The sequence below is a fragment of the Solanum tuberosum genome, unplaced genomic scaffold (genome assembly GCF_000226075.1).
Source record: "Solanum tuberosum cultivar DM 1-3 516 R44 unplaced genomic scaffold, SolTub_3.0 scf00056, whole genome shotgun sequence".
Classification (NCBI taxonomy): Eukaryota; Viridiplantae; Streptophyta; class Magnoliopsida; order Solanales; family Solanaceae; genus Solanum; species Solanum tuberosum.
The window spans coordinates 847871-855936 of record NW_006238986.1 but is presented as its reverse complement, the minus strand read 5'-3'; the positions used below and the strand labels follow the sequence as shown (position 1 = coordinate 855936).

At 36.3% G+C, this 8066-nt stretch overlaps 1 protein-coding gene across 1 annotated transcript; it reads left to right on the top strand.

Annotated features, from left to right (window-relative positions):
* The first annotated feature begins 1285 nt into the window (after positions 1–1285).
* Positions 1286–5643, top strand: LOC102598359 (DNA-directed RNA polymerases I and III subunit RPAC1). The gene is made up of 9 exons (XM_006344838.2): positions 1286–1514; positions 1639–1824; positions 2722–2851; positions 2993–3073; positions 3221–3420; positions 4045–4140; positions 4287–4380; positions 4509–4625; positions 5212–5643. Exons 1-9 carry the CDS (start codon positions 1341–1343, stop codon positions 5313–5315), a joined length of 1182 nt encoding a protein of 393 aa, XP_006344900.1. The 5' UTR covers positions 1286–1340; the 3' UTR covers positions 5316–5643.
* The last annotated feature ends 2423 nt before the right edge of the window (positions 5644–8066 follow it).

Here is an 8066-nt window from a genome sequence, read left to right as displayed (position 1 = left end):
CCTGTATATATTTTTTGTAGACTTTAAATTTATGAATATTAAGATTTTTTTTCCATAATCCAAAAAAATTATTGCCGCCAACCCACTCTAAAATAAAAATTTAATAACAAATTATAAGTTGGAAAATATCAAAAATTCTTTTTTAATCATCTAAAAAATAATAAATCATTTTGTTTCTTTAATGGGAAAACGATCAAATATGCCCCTAAACTATTCGAAGATGTCTAGATATACCCCGTTTAAAGTTTGGCTCACTCGTGCCCTCGCCGTCCAACTTTCCGCATATACATGCCCTTGTAGACCTTAGTTGCTTTGCTGGAAATAACCAGCTTATTTTTCCCTTTCTTTAAATAACAAATGAAATTGACACATACTTTTTAATTACCACATGACATTTATATTTTTAAAAAATGAATACATCTCTTTTATTAGGATATTTGACCCGTAAATCATATCCGACCCAAGGTGGCCGGAGTTTGAACCCCTCCAGCCAAATCTAAAATGAGATAACATTTGACATTTGAAATGCAACTGAACATAGTAACAAGAAGAGCAAACACAAAGTAAAACAACATCAATTTTAATTAGATTTAGAAGCGAAAACTCAAACCTCACCGAAAATTGAGCTCAGAGCTGACAAGAGAGCTATGGTGGAGGCTGTCTCATGGGGTTTTGATCTGGTTCGCCAAAGCATGGAGCTTGGGGTCGTTGGCTGTCTTGCCAAACCAGTGAGGTCTGTGGGTTGGAGTTTTGTCGGCTGCGTTGTGGGTTGTGTTTTGGAGCTTGTGGTGGTCGGAGCTATTTGGTAGTTGTTTATCGGAGGTTGTGCAAATCAGTGAACTCGTTGGAGCTCCGTTGTTTGCTCATGGTTAGAGCTCGAAGCTCACCTTTAATGGTGCTTTTCTATTAGGAGAAATGGATGAGTTTGGTTGGAGGTGACGTTTTTCCGACCAAAAGGATTGGGTCGGATATAGTTTGTTGGCTTATGTGAAATATCCACCAAAGGAATTTGGGTCGAATATGATTTATCGGTCGGATATCCTATTTAAAGGAGCTGTATTTATTTTTAAATATAAATGTAATGTGGTAATTAAAAGGGAATGTGGCAATTTCATTTTTATTTAAAGAAAGAAAAAATGAGTTGGGTATTTCCAACAAAGAAACAAGAGCATATATATGGGAAAAGAAAGTTGGACGGGAAGGACACGAGTGAGCCAAATTTTAAATCGATATACCTAGACATTTTCGAATAGTTTAGGGCTTGACCCTTTTCCTTTCTTTAATTAGAAGCGGGGATCCCCTGTTTACTGGTAAGAACTTAAAAACCCTAAACCCTAATCATGGGCACCGCAACAGAGAGCGAGAGCATGGATTCCGAAAGCACATCAACACAAGAGGAGACCTTCACAAAGGTTTCGGTATGGGATTTGCCGGACTTGCCAAAGGGGAAGTTGCCTCCTCACATTGAGCTTCAGAGGACTCGCGTTCTCTGTGGTTCTTTAGCTCCTACTAATGTAAAGTTTTGATTTTTCTTGATTAATGATGTTGTGTTGTGATTTTGAGTTTGTTGGTGAAGAATTTTGAGGTTTGTTTACTGTTCTTATGTTTTTTTTTGTTTGTTGTTTTGGGGGAGTGAAGACAGAGAATGTTAATTATTCAGGCGCTTATGCGGCTATGGGTGTTGATAACAGTGTGCGGTTTGAGCAATTTCGGAATAATTTCAAAGTGGAGATTGTGAGACTTGAGGAGGATGAATTGGAGTTTGATATGATTGGTATTGATCCTTCTCTTGCCAATGCATTTCGCAGAATCCTAATTGCTGAGGTGCTCACTTCTCTCTCCCTCTCTACACAGTTTTTCTGAATTGAATTTTTGATGTGGTTAGGTTTTATTTTCCTTTTACTGTTTGTTTTGTGCTTAAAAAACACTTGAAATAAACCAATTCAAACGGGCTCTTAGTGAAGCGATATGTTCTACCCTAGGAAATTCATGAACTTGGTCAACTGTTTGGCTAGCAATGGGAGCTGTGACGCTTCAAAGTTTAAATCTGCACGTTCAAAAAAAATACTTAGATTTTCACATTTTGGAGTAAATTTGTGCTTCTGCTTCAACTTTTTATTTTAGGAAGCAGAAACAATTTAACCAATTTCTGATTTTGTTGTTTGCAGAAGCTGAAAGCTTTCCAATTTAACTAAATTTAGCTACTTTTGATAACTATTACTATTTAGTGTCCCCTGTACTTTGATTATTGTATTATTTTGTTGTAGTTACTTTTCTTTTTTGAATGCTTTGTCATGCCTTGTTTAGTATTTTGTCTTGGTTCCTTCACTCCTATTATTTTCTTGAGCCTAGGGTCTATCGGAAACAATGTTTGTACCTTCCAAGGTAGGGGTAAGGTCTGCATACACACTACCCTCCCCAAACACCACTCGTGGGATTACACTGGTTATGTTGTTGAGGCGATGTAGTAAGATTTCATGAACAATTGATTTTGGGCTACTTTGAGGCGTATTTTCTGCTTATTTATCGACAAGCCATTTTGATTGGACCATATAAACTTGTTGGTTAGTTTAAGACATGAACTCGATGATTGGGACATATTTATTTTATTCCTCATAACATATTCTGGCTTGTGTTGTTCCTCTACTTGATGAATTGTGTCTGGCATTTGAAATGTTGATGATGTTTCTTTATTTCCCTTGCTGTCTGGTTGTCATTCAGCTCCCAACCATGGCTATTGAAAAAGTTCTTATTGCAAACAATACGTCCATTATCCAAGATGAAGTACTCGCTCATAGACTTGGTCTCATCCCAATTGAAGTCGATCCAAGGCTGTTCGAGTATATGTCAGGTATTAGATCTTCTTGTAACATCATATCAGTAGTTACTATTGAGTTTCGTTTTAATCCTCTCCCCCCTTTTCTCAAATAAAGGATTTGCCTCTGATGGGAATTATGATGGCTAATTAACTTGTTCCTCCTTTTTTGGTCAGAAAATGATGTCCCTAATGAAAAGAATACAATTGTTTTCAAACTCCATGCTCGTTGTACAAAAGGCAGTGATCGACTTAGAGGTAATATTATTAGTATGACAATATCATGAAAATTTTCCCATCATTTAGTTCTGCATTTTCTGTTCTTTCATGTGTGGTGCTCCATTTGATTGCCACTACTCATGCAGGCTAATTAATTCTTCTGCATTTCTGTGTTAAAAATTGCAGTCTTGTCTAGTGAGCTGAAGTGGTTACCAAATGGCAGTGAATTGATACTAGGAACCGAACATTCAGCATCAAGTTCGAGTGCGAAACCAAAAACTTATACTTCATTCAGCTGTAGTCAGGATACTCTACCAGAATTCTCGAATGACCCAATTGCCCCAAAAGATGCAGATATTATTGTAGCCAAACTTGGACCGGGTCAGGTAGCCCTTGTGTCTTATATATTCTTATTTGCTGCTCCCTGTTGAAAAGGGAAGAAACTTATTAGAGCCAATATTTGAATTGTTGAACATTGTAGTATTGCTGCTTGATCATCAGCACTTTGCTCTTTGTTATTTCACAAACTTATAGGTGCACTTTTGCTTTTATATCCTTTTTGGCTTTGCATATTACTAAGTGAAGATTCTGCTAGACAACCATTTGTTATGGAAGTTTTGTTCTAAAATACCTGTATCCCCATTTGACTAAGAATGGCAAAATTGCATCAACACCTTTTGACTTTTTCTATGTAGTGCACTAACTCTTTATTTGTATCCTTTCTTTGCTTTGAATAGTACTAAGTGAAGATACCGTTAAACACAACCATTTGTTAACAGAAGTTATGAAGATCAAATATACTTATATTACCATTTGACTAGTTCCGTAAAAATTGTACCAACACCTTTTGACTCTTCCTATGTAGTGCACTCACTCATTCCACCAAATATTGTTTCTAATACATACTTGTCTCTGTTAAACAGAAATTTTACTTCACATATTTGTCTCTTCCTATGGAGCATTTAAGGTGTTTAATTTACTTCTGGAGAACTTTTATGCCTCCTTTGTAGGAAATCGAGCTAGAAGCTCATGCTGTTAAAGGAATGGGTAAGACACATGCAAAGTGGTCTCCTGTGGCTACGGCTTGGTACAGGATGCTTCCCGAGGTGACTAGATTTTTCACAATATTTGATTTTGTGTATAGAAATTATTACCTTCTGACTATTAGGTTTCAAATTTTAAGTCTTAAAATTGAAGAGCAACATATTTTTGGTAAATGCTTGGTATTGATCTTATTATTTGGGCACTGAAGGTTGTATTATTGCGGGATATTGAAGATGATGAAGCAGAAGCACTTGTGAAAAAGTGTCCGGTTAAGGTGTTTGACATCGAAGATATTGGTAAAGGTATAGCTGCTATATCGACATTTATCTGTCAGTCCTTGATTTAATTAGGTCACCAATTGCAAATTTAAAAATGCAAAGCTGATGCAATAATGCTTTTTCCATTGTTTCTAACAAGCATTAATGTATAGGTAAAAAGAGGGCAACTGTTGCTCGACCAAGGATTTGCACTCTCTGTAGGGAATGCATCAGAGAGGAAGGTTGGGACAAGAATGTAGCACTGAGACGTGTAAATGATCATTTCATCTGTAAGTATAGTAATAGCAGGGTATTTACTTGGTTGAGTACTGTATGCAGAGATGTCCAAAGTTCTTGGTATCCTTTAAATAGAATAATATCTGTATCTTTGTCCCCTATTATTATCTACTTCCTTGTGAGCTTAAATTCAAGTTTCTTGGGTTTCAATTTCGGTTTGGGGTTATCGAGGCAACTTTGATGAGATAATGATAATAATATGTTACTTTATCCAAGAAAATACTGGTAGTAATATATTTAGCATTTTTTTAATTCGTTCTAGCAGAATAGTTCTGTTTTAGGCTGTGATGTTAACTTCTAGTGCCAAGAGATTTTAGGGTATCGAGAGTTTAACTTGAATTAACTCATCACTTTGAAATTCTGCATATCGAAGTGTTAGGTTGAGTGTAATATGTTAGCATTTTGATCATATTTGTTCATCGTAACATGAGAAAAATTCATGCATATTTTTCAATTGCTGGATGAACACAATTATGTGCTTCTTGGTTGATAACTGATTTTCCATTCCTTGGTCCAATTCATCTGATCAAATAGCTTGATCTTCAAAGAAACTTATGTTATTTCTTGTGTATTTTCTAGTTACCATAGAATCAACTGGAGCATTGCCACCTGAGGTGCTGTTTACAGAAGCTGTAAAGATTTTAGAAGAAAAATGTGAACGGGTGATAACGGAGCTGTCATGATCAGTCCTAAAGGGTAGTTAGATATGTTAACCTTTCCAGAAAGCCAAAGCAAGAGTTCAGCTTCGTTTCTTATGTGTATGATAGACTCTTGTGGGTCCAGCCCTTCCCCGGACCCTTGCACATAGCGGGAGCTTTAGTGCATCAGGCTGCCCCTTTGTGATAGTCATTCTCTTCTCCTACATTCATATTTCTAAAGTTTTGTTTGTCAATTGTCTTCGGACACATTATAGACGGGAATATGATTGTATTCCTGACTCTGCTGTCTTTGGAAGCACCAGTACAGAACATGTTAATTTAAATGTTTAATTGATGGAGGATTTTTATAGTTCCTCTTGCTTTATTTTAGCTCCTTGGAGGAGAAATGGAAAAAAAGTAAGGTTGTTATCCCCCTTGGTACATTACTCTTCCCCCAAAGATTGAACATCCAATAAGATTGTTAAGAGGAGTTTGAACTTAGAAAAAAAGTTTTTTTTTTCTTCAAGATGAGTTTTTCATGTGAAACATCTTTTTTCACTTGTGAAACTGACTTCAAATAGGGGTTGGACATGAATTAAGTGACGTTTGAACAATTTAAGTTGGAACTTTAAAAAATAGTTTTTGAAAGTTGAAATTGTATTTGAATGTGTCAAAAACTACTTTTGCAAATTTGGTAAGTTCATCTTCAAAGAGTTATCAATTTTTTTTTATTTCAAATATATAATCAAACAATGTAATATTAAAAGAAATCTGAAAAAAGGAAAAGATATTTATGTCTCGACAGAGTTTATCACAAGTGAACTAAGATAAAATTGATATCAAGGCCAAGAATGATTTGAAATTCTTTGAAATGGTAAAGCCTAACCAATTGCGATATACAAACTTTTGTTCAAGGATTGTCACCTTGTATTTTATCTCTTTTATATGCTTTTTTCCTTTTAATCATACACATATATATTTAGTAAAAAAAAAATTTAAGAAGCAGTGTCACGTGACACTCTATAACCCTTCTTAAATCCGCCCCTATAAATAATAATAATTCATCTAGGTTCAGTCATCTGAACAAATGCTTTAAGTCATGTTAGCGTGAGTTTGCAACTTACCACATGACATGTTTTGATTAAAGAAATGAATGCATACAAAATACAGCTTAGTCTTGATAAAAGATACAAAGATACAGTTTAGTCTAAATTTTTCCACACCATAGCAAACTCCAACAGGAGAAACAACTGTATAGATAAATTGCTGATTGATGGAGAAATTAGTGAAGAGAGTGAGGAGATCAAAATTGAAATTCTCAGTTTCTACCAAGACATGTACACTGAAAATGAGAATTGGAGGCCCAAAGTATCTTTTGATGGTTTAGCCAGCATATCACTGATAGAGAAAGCTTGGTTAGAAAGACCATTTGAAGAGGAAGAGGTGCGAGCTGCTTTGATGTCTTGTGCACCGGACAAAAGCCCTGGCCCTGATGGATTTACTATGGCATTCTACCAAAAAGCATGGGAGATAATCAAACCTGACTTAATGGGGCCATCTCTCATTTCCATCAACAATGTCACATGGTAAAGTCTTGCAATGCCTCTTTTATTGCCCTTATCCCAAAGAAGAAAGGTGCAATAGAACTCAAAGACTTCAGACCCACAAGTCTCATAGGTAGCGTCTACAAGATTATTGCTAAAGTCCTAGCGGAGAGGCTGAAGACAGTCATGGGGAAGCTAGTATCAGGAGAACAAAATGCTTTCTTAAAAAACAGGCAGATTACTGATGCAGCCTTGGTCACAAATGAGCTTCTAGATGGAACGCTAAAAAGTGGAGTTCCTCGAATCCTATGCAAGTTAGATGTGGAAAAAGCTTTTGACAAACTCAATTGGTCTTATTTATTATCAATGCTGAGGAGTATGGGATTTGGCGAAATATGGATCAAATTCAGCATTAATACTGTCAAATATTCAATTCTAGTGAATAGATCCCCAGTTGGTTTCTTCTCCCCTCAAAAAGGGATTAGACAGGGAGACCCACTCTCTCCATTCTTATTTATCCTTGCCATGGAAGGTCTCAACAAGATGTTAGCAAAGGCAAAGCAAATGCAATGGATTGAAGGATTCAGGGTGGGCAGCAACGAAGATAATTCTATCTCTGTTACTCACTTGCTCTACACGGATGATACTCTTACTTTTTGTGGGATAGAGAAGTCTCAGGTGCGATATCTCAACCTAACACTACTCCTATTTGAAGCAATCTCCGGGCTACATATTAATATGCAGAAGAGTAAGATCTACCAAGTAAATGAGGTCCCTAATTTGGAAGAACTGGCTGGCATCATGGGTTGTAGCATTGACACATTTCCAACAAAATACCTAGGTCTCCCTTTGGAAGCAAAGTTCAAAGATGCAGGAGTTTGGAATGAAGTTATAGAGAAAATGGAGAGAAGGTTGGCAACTTGGAAGATGCAATATCTCTCAATGGGAGGCAGGTTGACTCTTATCAACAGTGTACTTGACAGTATCCCCACATATATTATGTCAATGCTCCAAATACCATCCAAGGTACAGAATCAAATTGATAAAATTAGAAGATCTTGTTTGTGGAAGGGGAGCTATGAGGGCCATAAGTTCCATCTTCTGAAGTGGGAAAATGCAATTATGCCAAAGCAACACAGAGGTTTGGGAATTAGAGATTTAAAGAAGCACAATAAGAGTTTGTTAATGAAATGGTGGTGGAGATATGCTCAAGAACCAACATGTATCTGGAAAGTGGTAATGAATGCCAAAT